The sequence below is a fragment of the Pimephales promelas genome, chromosome 3, assembly GCF_988280905.1.
Source record: "Pimephales promelas chromosome 3, fPimPro1.hap1.1, whole genome shotgun sequence".
Classification (NCBI taxonomy): Eukaryota; Metazoa; Chordata; class Actinopteri; order Cypriniformes; family Leuciscidae; genus Pimephales; species Pimephales promelas.
Window position 1 is genome coordinate 25613718 of NC_142771.1, and position 17614 is coordinate 25631331.

Here is a 17614-nt window from a genome sequence, read left to right on the forward strand (position 1 = left end):
GAAAACTCACTCGATCACTTGTTCATTCTGTTATCATCCATTCAACAAGCATGTCCTTCTCAGATTCAGCACACTTGCGAATTTTTGTTTGTCTCTTTAAGAAACATAGTACAGAGGACCGTTCGGGTATAGGACATAGAAAACCTGACAACTCCATAAGTAGACAAGAAACTCATCCACGAGAGTCCTAGGAAGGGATGAAAATGATTTAGCTATAGGTCTACTTGTTTATTGTAGGATGCTCAGTAGCACATTCCATCTTAAATTCACACTAATGTTTCATTATTAAATTTAATAGCTATGCTAAGTTTGGTCTTTATGAATGCTGTTAGTTGTCAGCAGAATGGGAAGACATAATTAGCAATGACCAAAGACACACAAGACGAGCTAGGACATCTCAAAAAAGAAGAGAACAAGCTAAGGCGTCTGATGTATGAATATCTGAGAACGGGAGAATCAGAAGAATTGTTTCAGATGTTTTGGATAATAAAAAGTAAGCGGAAGCTGAATGTGTTTGTTTATGCCCACATGGGAGTGTACAGTCTGTGGAAAAGAGAAGAAAAAAAAACCTTTGAAATTTAAGGAGGATGGCTCTTGCATCAGTGTGATCATATTTGGGGTATGGCATCTCATGGATTGAAACCTGAAACCTGTTCTAGAGAACATGTTGTAGCCTATACCACAGTCTAATTGCTGGCAACCATTTTCAAAACAGCATTTCATTCTACAAATAGATCTGTAGTTAGCAGATTTCTAGAGATTATCAGGGTCCTTACGTTACGTGTGTGACCCATAAGGTTAATTTGTTCCTCATTCCACTGGATGTTTCTTCAGCGTCAAGTTTCAATGGACACGTGCTGCCATCAAGTGGTGAGCAGAAGTCAATCAATCGGTCTTACATGATATGGTTTCCCTAAACTGAAGCGATTCCCATCTCTGCCCTTGCCATCTGTCAGTGGACGACTCTTTTCTCCAGACAATCTGTGCTCAAGCTGTGAATAAACTATGGATGTCATTTTCAGCAGGCAAACACAGCCGTACGGCAGCTGCCGTCAGTGGTGACAAATTTACTGTAGCCTAGGTCTAAGTGTTTTTTTATGCAGATGCTGAACACATCAAAATTTTGTAGTTAGTAGGTTGATTCTCACATCCAAATGTAGCAGACGCATAACATATGACCAAACTACTAAAGTAGCCTAATTAATAGGTGAAATATTAATAGTAACATAAATGCACAAAACTAATGCAGTGAGTAGCCTAAATCAAGGCCTACTGTCTACATTAACACATTGTAGGCAACAAAAACGTCCATGTTGCTCAGCAAGTATGATTATAGTACATGATTATGGCTAAATGCTTCTGATGTGCAGTAGGAAGCATTGCAGCCTGAAATAAATAACAACTAACAACTTGAGTTAGACACCTGCCTATCTCTGTAACAACAAGCCGTGCACATCTAGTAAATGAAAAGTAATAATTGGACCCTTATATGGTCAAATATTGAAATGCAGAGGATTCAGAGACTAATATAAAAGTGGTAAGTAGATGAGCTTCTCAAATGAAAAAATAAAACGTTCTGCAACCGCCGGGGGTACTATAATAATGCCACTAGAGGGCAGTGTTCCTTTTTGTTTGAAAATTCCAATGTATACATTTCACACCGGGACTTTCCACAAAAGGTACAACATGGTGCCTGAAAATGAAAATCTTATTTATTTATAAATTTTCAGATACACTTTGGACATGACTATATGTCCAAAAAAGGCCAGGCCAGTTTGATTAAATAGAACAGTATAGGCCTATTTATAATTACATTTTTGCAAATTGTAGTTTTGCAAACTAGTTTACAACCAAATGTTTAAGTTATTGATACATTCAACACCTCATTAGTTTTATAATTGTTATCATACAAATTAATTTAATCTTAATTCAACACGTTTATTCCGTTTATGTGCCAGCCAGTAATGTTTTATATTTTATTTTTTATGTAGGCTACCAGTAATGTGAAATTTAGACATTATGGATAATGTGTAAATATCATAAATTATACACACAAAAATGAATGTAGGCTTACTATAAAGACATAGGAGTCAAATTACATTAGTTCTAGTTCTACTGGCCTGGTTTAGTGCTCCTGTTGAGATGGACAGAAGGGTATAAACAAATTTTGCAGTGGAATTATAATAAACATACACCAATCTGGCAACCCAGTGTTTTCACTTTCAATAATTCGTGACTACGGAAGCCCGAGCGCACGTTTTCAGACACAAAAATGCAATTGGAAATGTAGCTCACCGGGGTAATGTAAGGACATCTATAGGGTCAGCATGTGACGTCACGCGCTCATAGATAGGCTATGCGGGCAATTTTACATGGACTATTCGAGCCAACAGTGAGTATTTTATGGTTCCCATAAAATTTCTTGACGAGCATTTCCAATGAAGAATCGCCCACAAGACTCATTTGAATATTTTTAGAGATTATTTTATATGGGGCTGTTAAAATGCAATATACAGGAATTTTAGATCTTACTCTAATTAAATATGCGATAAATATTAAAAGAAAATGTCCAGATGCTACGCATTTCAGGACGCAGTAAACCCCCCCAAACACTAAACGTTGTTTCCAAATAAGCAAACTTGATGTTAACGTTCCCTCGCGGTGTGCTGTTCCGAGTTCATGGCGTTCTCTGCGTGCTCTACATTGGAGATCTGTGTGGCGAGACGTAGAGGCATGGCCTACTTTTTGCGCACGTATGGAAACGAGGCGGTGGCTCTAGCTGTTGCTGTGCCAGCCTATGCGCAAATACATCTCGACGCTGGATAGGTCTCCTGGCATTGAGGCTGCGCCTGTGATGATCATGCGATTGAGTGACGATGGGGAGTCATGTCTAGTCTATGCATGATCAGTGGCTCTGCGCTCCGGATCCCGCTGGAAAAAGAGTTCGCGCTCGATGGCTCTGCGATCGACTTCGCGCCTATGCCCACAATGAATGGCTGTTTCCAGCGCGAGACAGACGAGGCGAGAGAGTGAAGGAGAGCGAGCGCGGCGGACTCCATTGAAACACTTTGAAACGGCCTCCAGCTAGGGGTGAGTATCCTGCCTTCGAATCCCCGCAGCAGGTCATGTGAGGCTGCGTGACACGCGAGGACGGCGCGCGAGCGGCTGTCCTGGCATTTTGGCTGAAATCCGATGGCGCTGAAGTGTTTGGGGGGCATTGTTTTGGGGAAGGTGTGCGGTGGGGGATGGGCACAGACTAATGGTACCAACAAAAAGTTTAACCACTTCACCGACCTCACTGACATGGCTGAACGCTCGCGCTGGCAGATGTTCCGGAGTCAGATCTGGCTAATTTAAAAACCTGATTTCCGGGATCGCTTTAATCTGTTAACCGAAAGGCTCATATTTGTGCATGTAGTTTGAAGAGACCACTTTGAGCGTGATTGATGTTGTTGTGGCGACGGCGAGTAGTTCAGTCATTTTCTTATTGGCGGAGTCTAGCTGACCCCCCCTGCTGTCAGCGCTGGTTCAGTCTGGCTCGCCCCCAGTTCGTGCATTTGTCCCGGGATGACCTGTTGATGTCTGTGAAATAAGATAAGGTGGGGTATCCGAACTAGCGCGCAAATCGCCATGGAACATTAACTTTGAAATTCCGTTGACTGAAAAGTATGCACTTGGGTATTTAAGGATGCTAACAACCGCCTGCTCATTCAGTCGTTAGAGATTGTTGAGTGTTGCCGTTGTAATTGAGTGGGGTGGAGAACGGGGCGAACCCTCATTTCAGCGGTACCGCGCACGAGACGGACCCGTCTAGGCCCGAGGATGTAGGCACGCTCGCTCTCGGTTCGGTGCATTGGCAAAGACGGGACAAGAGCGGCAAACTTGCTCGTTTCGCGCGGCCCTCAGTGCGTCGCGGCGTTCCCCCCCACTGCGTTATTGCTCGCTCGCTCGTTCGCATGTAGGTGCTGCATTTCTCACAGAGTGGCTCATAGTGGGCGCTTTTGCCATCGTTCTTCACCCCCCTTCACGGCCCGTGCCAGTGGAGAACTCCGGACGGACGGGCAGATTGAGTGACACACGGTAAGCCTGCCGCCGACACAGCCTCATAACACTGCTGTACTGGCAGGGCTGGCGGCCAAAGGTTTGCTCATTAGTTACTTATATTCTACTTAACTGTTCAGCATTGTTGAATTAGTGTTAGTTTATGCACCGTCGTATATTCAGTGGCTGCGTCTGCACTCCATCACACAGGCTTGACATGACAGTATGAGACAGATTCTAAAGCTGTGCTGTATTTTTTCGTTCTCGACTGGGATCCCGGGTCCCACAAGGGCACTTAGTAAACTTGCTAAGGGGGGCCCCCAGTCACATTATATTTGAGTGTTATTTTAACAATAAAAAAGCAAAATCTGCTAATAACATGTAATATACATGTAAATGTAATATAAATAGTGTAACATGCTTCAAATTACTGTAATGGAAAATCAGGGATATTTTGCTGAGCTGTCACTCAGTCATGTTTGGTGTGTGTGCAGCATACAACCTTGTTGAACAAAATGTACTTTTATCATTTGTCTCTTGTCAACAATTGTATTTAAAATATCTGTAGTGGCATTTTTTTCTCTCAATTTTTGGTGATATTTTTCTGTTATTTTACATTTCACAAAGTTCTAGGTTAGTTGAACAGAGATGTTCTTCAGCACCAAAGAAACAGCTTTTTGTATTAATTTTTTTTTCCTTGAATAACTTTATCAATAACATTATCTACAAAAATAGTTTTTTTATTTGTTAATCTTGAAGTTAGAAGGGTTGAGAACCACTGACTGACATTTAGTTTGAAATTACTTTTGAAAATAAGTAAATCACTTTTTCATGTTGACTGCCTAAAAAGGTCCCGGTTTACCTAAATGTACATAATAGTTAAGGTATTTGCCATTGAGAAAAAGTGCATGAAATAAATTAAGATTGAAGTTCTAAGATTACTTTATTTTATTTAGGCCTAGGTGTTTTTAGACTCCAATACTCAATTGGTTGCATGTTGAAAGTTTCAAACAGACAGTTTGAGTTGTGAGGACAGTCTTTCAAATGTTGTGCCCCCCTCTCTCACACACACACACCATAATAACTGTACCTAAGGTGTCCCTCTCCTCCCCCACCCCAAGGGAAAGCTTCTTAAATAAACCCTGGGCCTCTCAGTGTGTATGTGTGCCACAGCTCTCTGGCCAACTGTAAACAAGCCGTTTTGTCTGATGTCTATGGCTTGTGTGTGTGCATGCAAGGGAGGGGGGAGTGAGCCTGAAGTCAGACAAAGAGGGTACTTCTTTTACCACGAACGTCCTGTTAGTTCTGTGTGATCAGATCAGATTCAGTGATTTTTAATGTGATGGCTTGTGTGGGAAACATGTGCCCGGCCAGATGTGTTGCCTACCACTGTCTAATCTTAATGTGTGAAGTATATCACATCGCAGTGTTCTTCTGCCGTGTTGGTTTAGCTGTCATGATTTGAGGGCTGTTTTTACTTCACCTAACGATTGCTGAACAATAAGCAACCATTTTTCTTTTGATGGAAAAATGTCAATCTGTCCCCCCTCAGAAAGTTCTGCTGACTTGCAAAAACACCCCCCAAAGCCCCAAAGTGTATTTGTTGCTTAAAATGTAACAGACCACAGTTATAACTCTTCATACTTGTAAAATGTTTGAACAGCCTATTTTAAAGTAGAAAGTTAAGGTTATAATGAATTTCCCCAGCAGCACGGCTGTGAGCTGTAATCATGGCTTTGCTCATAGAGTCACATTTAGCAGTAATAAGACTGACTGCAGTGTTAGTCAGAGCCCATTGTTTTCCACCCTCTTCCTCAACTATGACCTCAATCACTGGTTTAGTATCTCTCTCGCACTCTCCCCCTCTCTCCCTCCCCTGATGTAGTACTGTAAAGAGTGCCATTTTATCTCTGTCTCAGCTGAATCACCATCTCATTCAGATTAGCAGTCACATCCTGCTCACAGGATTTTAGAGGCGGCTCGCCAACCACCCTATTAGTTCGCATGTTTTAGGCCAGTCTGCTGAAGGTGCCTATAGCTCATCCCTGGGGTATTATACATTTCACCACCTTTTAATGCATCAGCCTGTTGCCAATGACCGTTTGTGTCTCTGCAGTAAATGATGTTAGATTTAGTGGATTTTGCTGCTTTAAAGGCGTATGACGGTTGCAATGAGTCTTGAGGGATGAACTACTGTGCTGCTGAGAGAATGCTGCTGACAAAGATCTCTTTCTTTCTCTTCCATCTGTCTTTCCCTCCTTCTGTTCCTCTGGTGCCGCTCAGATTTCTCTGGTGGTGCTGGCCATAGCGCCATGGCTCAGACCCTTCAGATGGCGATCCCAAACTTCGGCAACAATGTCCTGGAGTGTTTGAACGAGCAGCGGCTACAGGGCCTGTACTGCGACGTGTCCGTGGTGGTGAAAGGACACACCTTTAAAGCTCACCGCGCCGTGCTGGCAGCCAGCAGCTCCTACTTCCGTGACCTTTTCAACAGCAGCGCGGGCAGCAAAACCCCTACGGTGGTGGAGTTGCCCCCGGCCGTACAGCCGCAGAGCTTTCAGCAGATCCTGGCTTTCTGCTACACCGGCCGTCTCAGCATGAACGTCGGAGACCAGTTTCTGCTCATGTACACGGCTGGCTTTCTCCAGATCCAGCAGATCATGGAGAAGGGCACAGAGTTCTTCTTGAAGGTCAGCTCGCCCAGCTGCGACTCGCAGGGCCTCCACACCGAAGAAACTCCTCCATCGGAGCCTCAGAGTCCCGTCACCCAGACGGCAGCAGGGGCCTCGGCAAACGGAGGCGGCTCAGCCAGTCGGCCCACTTCCTGCTTGACCCCGTTGCCCCTGGTGTCTCGGGTGAAGACGGAGCAACCGGAGGCTTCGCCCTATTCTGTGGTGTGCGCGCCGGTGGCCAAGCGGCTCTGGGAAGGAAGCAATCGGGAAGGTGGCGGAGGCTCGGGAACAGCCGGAGGAGGAGGGATGAGGAAGGCCGCCCGCTTTTCCCAAGAGATGGCACGTGGAAGCGCCATCCAGCAGCAAAGTAGCATGGGACTTGGTATGGGTCTAGGAATGGGTCAGGGGGGTCACAGTAGCGGCGGCAGCACCAACGGCAACGGCACGAGCAGTGCCACTCCTGAAGGCACCAGCCCCGGTACATTGAGTGCCTATGCCAGCGATTCCCCCATCTCTTACCATGACGACGAGGAAGAGGAAGAGGTGGTGGATGATGGCACTGAAGAGCAGTACAGGCAGATCTGCAACATGTACACCATGTACAGCATGTTAAACGTGGGAGCTACAGGTGAGTCCACAGCCCTTCTGCATGAAATGGAAACACTTAAAGTTATTTATATAATTGAGTCATTATTTATAATCATTTACTCTACCTCATGCTGTTCCAAACCTGTATGATGACTTTTTCTTCCATGGAAAAGAACAGGTGAAGTTTTAATAATGTACTCGTAGTCTTTTCCATGCAATTACAATGAATCTGAAATGGAGCTTTCAGACTTAAAAATGCACTTTAAAAGTTGTCACTATGACTCTTGCACTGTATTTCAAGTCTTCTGAAGCCATACAATAGCTTTGTGCGAGAAATCCTTTGTTAAATACAATTATTTATTACAATTTATCCATGCATATTTCATTTACCTTGTAATCAAAATTTCAACCTATTCTTCCGGTGAAACGACAGGCTTGTCTTTGGTGACTTATGTAGTTGATTGCAAATCCCACATCTGAGTTCAGTTCAATCAACAACCAATGGATAGGACCAAATTCTTGCCATACATGTCTTTTTTTTTCACTAATCTGTTACACTCCGATGTACATCACAATAAGGTTTAAAAGTTGTTGTTTTTTCCGCAACTCTTATTTATTCAGACTTTCCCTCTCGTGAGCTGCTTACAGTTGAGTTCATTGGGTCAGTCTAACTTGGATGGGTTAAATGCAGAGGACAGATATATCCTAGAATGGGTTACCATACCCGGCCTCGCTTTCACTTTTGTTCACTTAAATTCAAACCAGTTTTGTGAACTGTGTCAACCGATTCTTTGAAAAGATTGACTCAAAAATAATTTACAAATTCTCTCATCAAGTCATCTCATCAATGTTTTTCATTGAATAATGACACAAAAAGCCAGTTCCAGTCCAGTCCGGTTCGAAAGAAAATGTTCCACTGAAGAAAAAAAGTAGTCATGGAGGTTTGATGATGACAGAATTTTCATTTAAGTTTTAAAATAGCACTTCCCACACCAGCACTTCCTTTGATCCTGTACGTGTTGTAATCTATACAGGCTCTTGCTTTTTTTTTTTTTTTTGGCTTCCATTTTAACAAGTTAACTATTGTCTACTCTCTGTTGTGTTTCTTAAGTAGGAATATCATCATGGTTAAATTCACACTTTTTGTTAAAATGCTTCAACTGTTTGAAGCTCATGAATATTTGATCAGAAGGTCTTATCTTCTCTCAGACAGCATGAAAACTGAATGTGTTCTGATGCCTTTGGATTTCACAGGTCTTTTATTAGTCTCAGTCCCAAGAGGTCTTTATTATCTATCTGTTTCTCAAGAGTCAAAAGACCTGAGTGCTGGTTTAATCTTCACAACTGTCTAGACAGCGCGTGGCAAGATCACGTTTTTGTCTTCACACTTTCTCTACTCTCCATAAACTTCCTTTCTCTTCTTTTTTTTTTCTCTCATCTTCAGCGGGGGAGCGTGTGGAGGCCCTCCCGGACCACTCAGAGACGCGGCCGAGGATGCGCGGCCGACAGGATCTCGCCTCTCTCCCTGCCGAGCTCATCGCTCAGATCGGCAACCGCTGTCATCCCAAACTTTATGAGGAAGGTGACCCTGCAGAGAAACTGGAGCTAGTTTCAGGTCTGAGTCAGATCATTGTACCCTGGTCCTTAAGAAAACGCAACCGATAAACCAAAACATCTTGAGGGAAAGGTGTATTATAGTGGGATAAATCGTTCTTTTGTTGCTCAATCAGTCGTCATATCACCCTGTATGCACTGTAAGAAAAACATCTGCCGAGAAAATAATATTCATCTATAGAAGAGACAAATAGGGAGTAAAACTGGCATCATACAACTGAGTCATGTTCAATGCCCATGAAAAGCAAATGATCTCTCGAGGTGATTGATAGGTCAACCATGTTTGGAGAAGCCGTGTTTTGGTATTGTGGTGTAGAACAGGTTTTGTTGAGGGACTGTAAGGTAATGGAGGCTTTTATGAGCTTTAATGCGTGGCCTTAAGTGACTCTGAGCTGTCCGACTGGAACTGTTCAGTACACATAACAGAGGAATTCCAGTAATCACTGAAACTTTATTTAAACACCAGTCACATATATAAACATGCTGCTCAAAGTGCTTTACAAATACGAAATCGTTCGAACAAGACCAGACATGAAGCAATATATAAAGTTGAAAATGAAATGAGGAATTGAAACAAGACGAGCAGACAAACGATAAAAAGGTCTTTGGGAAAAAAATGTCGTCAGACAGAAAGTCATTAAATGATGAACAAATATGAAGCTCTGGCAGAGTGAAAAGGAAAAATGGAAATAAGACAAAAATGTTTAATTAAGAGCATGATGGGGAAAAAAAAAAAAGCTTGAATGATTTTCAAATGTTGTTTTAGTAAAGCCCCCCAATCCAATATTTTGAATTATAATGACTGACGACGGTTGACTTTTCATCTATAGTCCTGGAAATCTTGAAGATCTAGACACAAACAGCCAGTCAATCTGGCAATCTTATAAGTGTGTGTATATACAGTGTAACGTCTAGAAACATGATCCAGTATAATGTAAATGTAATTACATTAATAAACTTATTTCCAGGTTTTAAATGTGAATGGTATTTTTTTGAAACTTTAGACCCCACTGTAAAATCGATTTTTTTTTTTCTTATGTAAGAAATTAATTCTTATTTTCAGCAAGGACACTTTGAATTGATCAAAAGTGACGAAAGACATTTCTAATGAATTACAAAGACATTAAATAATACATCTCATTTAAAAGTATATTTAATTTTAAAATGAATTAATTAATGCAGCTTTGGTGAGCGTTTTGTTTCAACAATCACCAAAACAGCAGCATATGTGTATATTATAACACGAGAGAAATTGTTTCATGCACGTTTAATATTGCCAATTTGCTCTTTATTTGGAGCCGATCGATTATTTAGTTCTTTTTGTTAAAAACAAAACAAAAATAACGACCTTCAACTATTCATTTTATTCTCTATGGTCTCAAGTGACTTCACGTAGTGTAACCTGAATGAAGTAGTTATTTTTTGTTTTGTTTTTTTGCACAAAAAGTTTTTTGGACACTTGATAAACTTAAGATTGAGCCACTGTAGTCACTTGTCATGTATTTGGTCCACAGGCACCAGTGTGTACATTTCACGAGCTCAGCTGATGAACTGTCACGTCAGTGCAGGGACCAGGCACAAAGTCCTTCTGAGGAGGCTGCTGGCTGCTTTCTTCGATAGGTAAGTCTGAGAAACGTTAAAGATGTCTTCCATAATAGTGAAAGTGTAAGGCCTCTAACTTTCCTGTTTCTTTTTGCCACAGGAGCACTCTGGCCAACAGTTGTGGAACTGGCATCCGTTCCTCCACCAATGACCCCAGCCGTAAGCCGCTGGACAGCCGTGTGTTGCACGCTGTCAAGTGTGAGTTCCTGATCTTTTGCACTCATTTGCGTACCTATGAAGGCCTGTTACACGAAGTACAATAACTGTAAAGATAAAGTTTTTATACACCCCACTGAACTAGTCTGACCAACCAGCAGTTGGGTGATTCTCGCGAAATTAGACTTAAGAGGTGTCATGAAACATTTTCATGATAAAAGTAAATGCTATCAAAATAAGATGGATACAGTTATAAACATTTCGGTAACACTTTACAATAAGGTTCGTTAGTTAACATTAGTTAAATACATTAGTTAATATGAACTAATAATGAATAGCACATATACAGCATTTGTTAATCTTTGTTAATGTTATTTTCAACATTTACTAATACTTGATTAAAATCTTGTTAACATTAGTTAATGCACCGTGAACTAACATGAACAAACAATGAACAGCTGTATTTTCATGAACTAACATTAACAAAGATGAACAAATGCAGTAACAAATGCATTGCTCATGGTTAGTGCATGTTAGTAAATACATTAACTAATGTAAACTAATGAACCTTATTGTAAAGTGTTACCAACATCTCTTCATCCTTAGGGCTAATCAGTCTTGCTTTTTGGATTCAAATTAGACCAATCTACCTTTTTATGTAACTTAGACGTTTTTTGACCTACCTTGAAGAAAAAAAACTAGATGACTAAGTTGTAAGACTAGTTTTAGCAGTTAATGTAACCAGCCACCGTACATTTTGTTTACTGTTCATCGTGTCTTAGAAGTAAACCAAAAAAAGCTTTGTTTAAAGTATTGTGAGCTCAGTTTTGTGTATTGAAGCGAATCATGATGCCACTAGAACGTTATCATCTATGGTTGTGGATGCTGATATAATTGTCGTTTTAGTTATTTTTGGTGTGAGCGTGCCTTTTAGAATTGACTCCCTCCCGTATGTCAACAGTTTACTGCCAGAACTTCGCCACCAGCTTTAAAGAGAGCGAGATGAACGCCATTGCGGCGGACATGTGCACTAACGCTCGGCGTGTGGTGAGGAAGAGCTGGATCCCCAAGCTGAAGCTACTGATGGCGGAGGGCGACGCCTATGCCAATTTCCTTCCCGACAGCATCAAGATGGAAGCGGACGGCCTCAGCGGCGAGCCTACCTTTGAGACCGCAAGCCTGGAGGGCGGCGCTTCGGTGGAGACCGGAGGATCCTCGGGCGAGTCTCTGCAGGGTGTGGGCGGAGACAACGGCACTTTGTTTCAGTGAGCGACCTGGCGAGGAAAGCCCTGCCCCATCCCCTCTGCCGCCCCACCTCCTTACTGCCTCCCACCCCGCTGCGTGACTCTGGGCTCTGCTGCTTTTGCCTGGGATGGGAAAGGGAGAGTCGGGTAGGAGATTGGAGATAGCACGGTCTAGTGTCGGGAGGAACTCGGTGGGGTTTTTACCAGGGGCGCTATTTTCTTTTCAATCATTTTTGTTTTTGCTGAATAACCCTCTTTTGCACAGAAGATCCCCTTTGCCTCCATGCTCAGCAAGTAAATCTAGTCACCGATGCTATAGGAATACATAATTAGGAGCAGGAAAAGTTATTGCGACTGGAGGCCCGATGTTCCCTGATCTCACTCTACTGAATTTGAATGTATTAGTTTGTAGCTACCTGGCTATGTCGGACTAGCCGATTGTATTTGGCCCAGGAGAGAGACAGGAAAAATGCTTGTCATAAGATCTAAAGGAACAGCAGATGGAGAAAGTAGTGAGGGAGGAGAGGAGAGGAGAAGTAGGTGGCATATTCTGTCTCTCGCTCTGTCTAAAATGGAAAGAATCTGATATCCTCCTCTCCTTCCATTCCTCCCAAAATATATGTGGGATATTAGTCTGCCACGTTCTTTGTTTTTTTTTTATGTCGCCATTTTCTCCTTTCCCCTTGTACTTGTTCCACTGTGTGTGATTTATATGAATTCAGAGTTGATTAAGGACTGTAAAGGATGAAAATATATTTATCTGCTCACACCATTTGAGCTTGAGAGAGAGGGATTGTTTTAAAATCTTTATTTTTTATTTTTTCCCCCTCAAGAGACACCTTGTTATTGGGCTTTAAATGGGAATATTGAGAATAATGAGGAATATTTTTGCATAAGGATTATCTTACATTTTAAAGAATGGTGCTTGGCTTTTATCTGGATTACCATCGTTTCTGTAGCAGAATTCGTTTGGCTGTTTTGAACAGTGACGCAATTAATACGGTAATTTCAACCCCGCTGACGTTGCGTTTGCACAACAACAGTTGAAGCATTCTTTAAAATATCTTCTTAAGAACAACATGAGGGTGAGTAAATGATGACAGAAATGGATGAACTATCCCCTGAACAGAAGAGAAAAATTGTGTAGGACATAAAAACTGCGTGTAAACCTTTTAGCTTTCTTCCCCCATTATCGCACACAAACATGCTTTTACAGCCCAGGGGGAAGGAGGTTGTGCGTCTTATTGTTAGTCACTTTACTGTCTTAAGGTTTGGGCCTGACTTTGTGTGTGTTTGGGAGTGGAGGAGGGTTTACATTGCCTGTGTCCCAGGAGAGGAGGAGCAGAATGATTAAGTCTCTCCATGTTGCCCATGTCCCTGTTTGGGCAGCTGTGTGTGTGTGTGTGTGTGTGTGTGCTCGCTTAGGCAAGCATGTGTGTGTCCACACAAGTCACCATCTGTATACATTCCTTGCACATAGTTGGCACTGTGTATTTGCATGTGGGTGATGTGTTGATTCTGGGATTTAGGGTGTTTGTTTCCGCGTTTATGCATCGGAGGCTTCTTCGGATGTCTGAAGGCTAGCCGTAACCCATGAACTTTTGCATAATCCAGATTTCCATCAGGATTTGAATGGGATTGCATGTGATGTCTTAATGTGCACTCAGGCATGGGTTTTATATGCACATGCCGCGCATAAACAGAAATACGATACTTTAGGCGATTTTAATCTTTCACGCCCGAATTGGTAGGCCGTGCGTGTTTGTAATAAGTGATGTGTTTATCTCCTGGGACACATACAGTAGCCGCCCCCTTTCTGAAGAAATGGAACTCTTTGCACCTTTTCGTAGACTGAACTAGAGCCTTTTGCACCTTTTTGTAGAGGAGAGTGGTGGATTGTGCACCTTTTTTTGTAGAGCGTAATCGATGGTTTTTGGACTAAACTTCATGGATGTGTATGTGTCGGTATCTGGCCCATAACAGGATGCACCCCTGTGTCTGCGGCCGGCCATGTTGAATACTGATGTAAATATCGAAGAGACTGTTGAACAGATTTTGACCGCGTTTTTAACAGGTCGTTTTAATGGAAGGCTTACATTAGGTCTTTCACCCCTCTTGTTTTAGCTAAAAATGTTTTCTTTTATTTGCATAACCAAGTCTGGCTTACCTGCTGTTTGTATATCTGGAAATTCTTGTTTTGTTTTCATGCTTTAGAGTCATAGCAAATAAAGTGAACTCCTGGTAAGTTTATGTCTTAAATGGAGTCTGGTTCTGGTCTGACCGGTGACCTATTTTTTTCTTTTTCTTTTGGACCAGAAGACAATAATGACTCTAGTGTAGAAATGTATAACATCCTGCGAAATCAACACCTGGGAATGTGCATGTGTTCATTTCTCCATTCTTTTAGCAGACCACGTGTACTGTATTTACTTTTCAACTACTACTAATTCAAGGTGAAGAGTTGACTTGCCAAGTTTTTTAAGGATACAATATAGAGTTGTTTGACTGAAGATAGAGTACTGAGTATTTTTTTTTTTCTTTTTATCGACTAAAGTGCTGGGTGGGTGGGGGCACGGTGAGGGATGAACTGGTGCTATGTGTGCTATTCTTTAGATGTTAAAGGCCTGCTGGGTCACTGGTGCCTTTTCAGGAGGACTGCGAGAGACGGACTGCGTGTGTATCTGGGTAGGGCATGGAGTGGCGGCGCTCCTCTCTCTCCTCTCGCCGGCTATGACTGTGCCAGTGTTTATGCGTCCTCCATTTTGATGGCACAGATCACATATGCTGCATGCGTCGCTGGAGAGGAACCGCTGTGTCCATGCGCCACCTGCTGTCTGTGTGTTGTTACTGCGGCTTGAATTTACTACTTAGTCAACACCAGGGGGTGTCATAACTGAGAAAGATGACTTTTAGTGGCCACGAAAGATGGCTTTTCTCCTTCTGGGAAGTTGAAGGTGACGTGTGTAATTTTTTTCAATGTTAAAATGCTAAAAGTAAGCCATTTGATGGTTGATCTTTCGCGAAAGGTGTAACACTGTGGCGCTATCAAAAAGTTGCTCTGTTTGTTTGAGCATCACAACCAGCCCGGAAGAGGCTGAAATCATTGTTTTTGTGAATTAGTTTCAAGTTACACATTTCACCTTTAAAGATTTATTTTTATTTAGGAAAATCGTACGTCTCGCCTGGTATGAAAGGTTTCTTAAGGCAAGTATATAGAGGGAATGAAGGGACCAGTGTTAATCAAAAAAAAGGCCAGGATGTCCATATCACGTTGCCTATCTGTCTGCTCTCTGTGCCCGAGTAAAGCACCTTTTTCTGGGGTTCGCGTTCATTGACGTGCTCCTCAGCACCTTGCAATTCAGTCTGACTGTGTCACGGAGCACAGAGCAGTTCGATGGCAGACGCCTGTGAAGGTGGAGAAAGAGCGTGAAAGTTTAACTGCCCATAAGTCTTGTCATTCTTCCTTGTAACACAGTTTGTTGGAGTACTGTACATTGTAGATCATTGTGAATTTGTAACCTGGTGGATCGCTGACAGCTTGCAAGAGAGAGTATGGAGTGGTGTATTAAAAATTGAACTCTTTTATAAATAGTGACTGTCTTCTCTGCAAAGGCAGAAACCGGACCCGTCTGTTTTGAAGCAATGGACTCGCTGCATTTTGCAGGTTTTCCTTTAGCTTGCAGGGTTTTTTTTTTTTTTTTTTTTTTTTTTTGGTCAGTCTAAGCCTCTTTACCCAGAATGCAGCATTGCTATATTCCACTCTAAATAACAGACATACCACAAAAAGATGCTCACCTCTTTCTCTGCGTGTTGCGTTCTCTTCCAGCACACCCCAACACTCTGCTTTCAGTCTTTTCCCTGAAATGAGATGGATTATAACCCAACTTTGCAAATGTTTTGGTAAAGTAACGTGTGACAGCTCGGCAAATTGATGTCCGGACATGGTATCACGAATTACAGAGAAATACAGACAGGATGGGTGATGACATCAGCTCGCTTGAACACTCAAAACAACAAACAGGTTGTGAACTTCTTTTTTTACGATGCAGTGTCTCACTTTCTATGACTACATCCCTATACAAATCTATATACTGTATATTACATAGAAGCACTAATGAAGTTTGATTGTTAGTCGTGCACTCTCAGCATGAGTTGTAACCCATACCCAGCTGTGCTCATGCACTGACCCTGTAACGCCAGTGCTCATCCACTCCATTCTGTCTGTGTTCAAAGTGCCAATAACTTTGTGAATCCCTAACTGTGACCCAATATTATCAAAAGTAATTGCACATTAACTACTGTAAAAATGAGTAAGAGAAAAGTCAAAGGATACAGCTGAATATCTTAATAAAAGTTTGTAACAAAGATTTTTGTCTCTTTGGTGCCTTATTTGATTTACTATTCTTTCTTTCTATATATATATATATATGTATTACCCATTTGCAGATCTCTTTTCCAGGTTTAAACAAGACTTCCTTTCTTTTTTTTTAAAGAAAATAAGACATAATATCTTATCTGAATATATTTACTTCATAAATAAATGTAATTTGATTTAAAAATTATAGATATTTGTATTGGAAAAAAGATAAATGTACTGATCGTTTTTTAAGTGTTTTAATTATTTACAAAAAGTAATCTTGCAGTCCCCGTGGAAGTGTGTGTGACTCAAACCACTGAGTTGAAAATGCACATAGTATGTTTAATATGCAATCTAATTGCAGTCCTTTAGGAGTGAATACACCTTGACTAAACATGGAGGTCTTCACTGAAAGCAGTCAATGTTATGTAAAATTGAAGCTAATAATTTAAGTTGTTGGGGAGGGGAAAAAAAAAAACTTTTGACTGTCTTTAAGGCACACAACTTTTATAGATATACTTTAGCCAACCACACTTATATTTAGTGGAATACTTCAGTCGATGTATATATTTCAATGAACTCTGAAATAACTCAATGTAGCCTACGATTTGACATTGGGAGGTTATTGAGAGGTAATCCATAAACTGTATAGCTTTACCCGATCTCAGAGAATTACTTGGGTTGTGCAACCTTTCTTAACACAACCTGATCATGTCTGCAATCCAGTTTGAGAATGCAATTTCACATTTCATTGTTCTTATTTCCCATCGATAGATCAACTGCCTTTTTGATAGCCAAACAAAACATTTTGTTAGGGTTTACCATAGCCTCTGTAATTTTACAGTTGCTTCATCCTGAAAGTAAATCGAATGTGAACTGAATTTAGAAAATGTATATTTGGTTAAACAACATCTGGGGATCTAACGTTCGATAAAATGGTGGTGTTTATACGTTTTACGCGAAAACAGCTGGATCCACCCGTAAATGGGCAGAGAGGAAGCTTGACGCGCTCGTGTTGTGTGGGGTTATTGGCCATGACGAAACCTCTTGAAGCAAATAAGGCAACAGGAAGTAGCATGAACATGCCCACGCATCATGGGTTTTCCATAGAGCGGACCGACAAGCGGATGTTCCTTTTATGGGCATAAGATAACGAGGAAGCTAACAATATCCATGGGAATAATAAATGTAGTCTATCTATTAACCCATGCTAGGAACATGCAAAGACTAATAAAGCGTTTGTCATTGTGCTGTAATGTCGAGTAATTATATAATGTAATATATAATTTTAGTAAAAAATGCAATTATTTAAAACAGATAAAATGCAGTCTACAATAAAA

At 41.5% G+C, this 17614-nt stretch overlaps 2 protein-coding genes across 7 annotated transcripts in view; one reads left to right on the plus strand and one right to left on the minus strand.

Moving 5' to 3' along the window:
• The window catches only part of elfn2b (extracellular leucine rich repeat and fibronectin type III domain containing 2b), an 89765-nt gene extending 87332 nt beyond the window's left edge, over positions 1-2433 (minus strand). Inside the window, exon 1 of one of the 2 annotated variants that reach the window (XM_039687013.2) lies at positions 2296-2433. The gene's annotated coding sequence lies outside the window, so the exon portion shown is untranslated. The remainder of the gene's footprint in view (positions 1-2295) is intronic. The other variant, XM_089128593.1, reaches the window with a different exon arrangement.
• nacc1a (nucleus accumbens associated 1, BEN and BTB (POZ) domain containing a) lies at positions 2256-16284 on the plus strand. Of its 5 annotated transcripts, none has more exons than XM_039686261.2 (6): positions 2256-2392; positions 6325-7341; positions 8746-8916; positions 10430-10535; positions 10618-10715; positions 11635-16284. In XM_039686261.2, the coding sequence occupies exons 2-6, from the start codon at positions 6354-6356 to the stop codon at positions 11940-11942; spliced, it is 1671 nt and encodes a 556-aa protein (XP_039542195.1). In that variant the 5' UTR covers positions 2256-2392; positions 6325-6353; the 3' UTR covers positions 11943-16284. The 5 variants fall into 5 exon arrangements, with proteins under 5 accessions (XP_039542195.1, XP_039542193.1, XP_039542196.1 ...); XM_039686259.2 differs by lacking the exon at positions 2256-2392 and adding an exon at positions 2876-3090; XM_039686262.2 differs by lacking the exon at positions 2256-2392 and adding an exon at positions 3391-3599.
• Positions 16285-17614: the final 1330 nt, after the last annotated feature.

Excerpts from the sequence above, each read along its gene's own strand:
- nacc1a (XM_039686261.2), top strand. The coding sequence starts at position 6,354 with ATGGCTCAGACCCTTCAGATGGCGATCCCAAACTTCGGCAACAATGTC. Across the intron at positions 8,917-10,429 it reads GAAACTGGAGCTAGTTTCAG|GCACCAGTGTGTACATTTCA; the intron begins GTCTGAGTCAGA and ends TTTGGTCCACAG. Across the intron at positions 10,716-11,634 it reads TGTGTTGCACGCTGTCAAGT|TTTACTGCCAGAACTTCGCC; the intron begins GTGAGTTCCTGA and ends GTATGTCAACAG.